Source organism: Cricetulus griseus, chromosome 10, assembly GCF_003668045.3.
Source record: "Cricetulus griseus strain 17A/GY chromosome 10, alternate assembly CriGri-PICRH-1.0, whole genome shotgun sequence".
Taxonomy (NCBI): Eukaryota; Metazoa; Chordata; class Mammalia; order Rodentia; family Cricetidae; genus Cricetulus; species Cricetulus griseus.
In genome coordinates, this window is record NC_048603.1 from 17,961,193 (window position 1) to 17,963,023 (window position 1,831).

The 1,831-nt window shown below is 47.5% G+C and overlaps 1 protein-coding gene across 1 annotated transcript; it reads left to right on the plus strand.

Moving 5' to 3' along the window:
* Window positions 1–288: 288 nt before the first annotated feature.
* Window positions 289–1,252, plus strand: LOC100774704 (ribose-5-phosphate isomerase-like). Its single transcript, XM_027431564.1, is given in 2 exon segments — window positions 289–816; window positions 818–1,252. Coding segments are annotated over 2 exon segments (963 nt in total).
* The last annotated feature ends 579 nt before the right edge of the window (window positions 1,253–1,831 follow it).

A 1,831-nucleotide genomic window follows, 5' to 3' on the forward strand; every position in this document is an offset into this window, starting at 1 on the left:
TCTGCCCACTCCTCACTGTCTTCATTTCTTCCTTTCTGAGTCCACAGCGCATGAACCATTTTGTTTCTTTATCTCTCCCCTCTCCACCACATATTTCCTTATTGTAATGATACCCACATGCCTAGTGCCTTCACCCTGTGGGCCTCTGGCTGTTCTCCAGACAGCCAGGGCTTTGAGGACTCTGGTGAGGTAGACACCCTCTAAGTGGAGAGGCATCAGGAGGGGGTGGCTGTCTTCCCACCAGCAGGGGCCTTGAGGACCCCAGCCAGCTAGGCCCTATCTCTGGTCATGGACTTTAACCTGGAAGATGAAACCCCAATTCAACACTTCTTTTATAAGCTGCCTTGGCCATGGTGTCTTATAAGATCAATAGGAACTGAGACCCACGGCAACAAGGGAGGCTTGAGTGCCGGCGGCCCAGCCCCTTCCACGATGTCCATGGCCAAGGAGGCTAAGAAGCTGACGAGCCACACGGCAGTGGAGAACCACGTGAAGAATAACCAAGTGATGGGAATTGGAAGTGGTTCTACAATTGTCCATGCTGTGCAGCGAATAGCTGAAAGAGTGAAGCAACAGAATCTGGACCTCATTTGCATCCCCACATCTTTCCAGGCCAGGCAGCTTATCTTGCAGTATGGCTTAAACCTCAGCGACCTGGATCAACACCCAGAGACTGACCTTGCCATCGATGGTGCTGATGAAGTGGATGCCGAGCTCAATCTCATTAAGGGCGGTGGAGGCTGCCTGATCCAGGAGAAGACTGTGGCTGGTTTTGCCAGTCGCTTCATTGTGATCGCTGATTTCAGGAAAGATTCAAAAGAACCTTGGAGATCGGTGGCACAAGGGGATCCCTATGGAGGTCATCCCAGTGGTTTATGTCCCAGTGAGCTGAGCTGTGACCCAGAAGTTTGGGAGTGAGGGAGAACTTCGAATGGCTGTCAGCAATGCAGGGTCTGTGGTGACAGATAATGGGAATTTTATCCTGGACTGGAAGTTTGATTGGGTGCACAAGTGGAGTGAAATGAACACAGCTATCAAAATGACTCCAGGTGTGGTGGACACGGGCCTGTTCATCAACATGGCAGAGAGAGTCTACTTTGGGATGCAGGATGGTTCAGTGAATGTGAGGGAGAAGCCTTTCTGGCCCTGTGAGGGCACACACCTTGAGTCTCCAGTACAGGCACAGTGGACATGCCTCTCCAGGAGCCTTTGCCTTAATGTAGCTGCCCACAGTGCCAGAGTAGAGAGCTGATCACGGGTGGGTGGGTGAGGGGGTGGTCAAATCCAGTCTTATGAAGTATTGCTATGTGTCTTTTAAAAAAGAAATTTAAATATATATATTTACTATTAAAATATTCAGTTTTTTATAAAATAGAACTTGACTTTATGTTTTATATTAAACATTTACCAAAAACAAAAAAAAATGTATAAATAAAAACAGGTTGTCAGGGACATGAGGGAGCAGAAAGATTGAGTTGGGGGAAGAATAGAAGAAAACAAGAAAGGAGATACCATAATAGAAGGAGACATTTTAGGTTTACAGAGAAATCAGGCACCAGGGAAAGGTCTGGAGATCTACAAAGATGACACCAACTAACAATCTAAGCAACAGAGGAGAGGCTACCTTAAATGCCCTCCCCTGATAATGAGATTGATGACTGTCTTATATGCCATCCTATAGCCTTCAACCTACAGCTGGTGAAAGTAGAAGCAGACTCCCACAACTAATCACTGAACTGAACTGGAATTCAGTTGCAGAGAAGGAGAGTGAAAAGCAAAGGGGCCCAGACCAGGCTGGTGAAACCCACAGAAACAGCTGACCTGAACATCG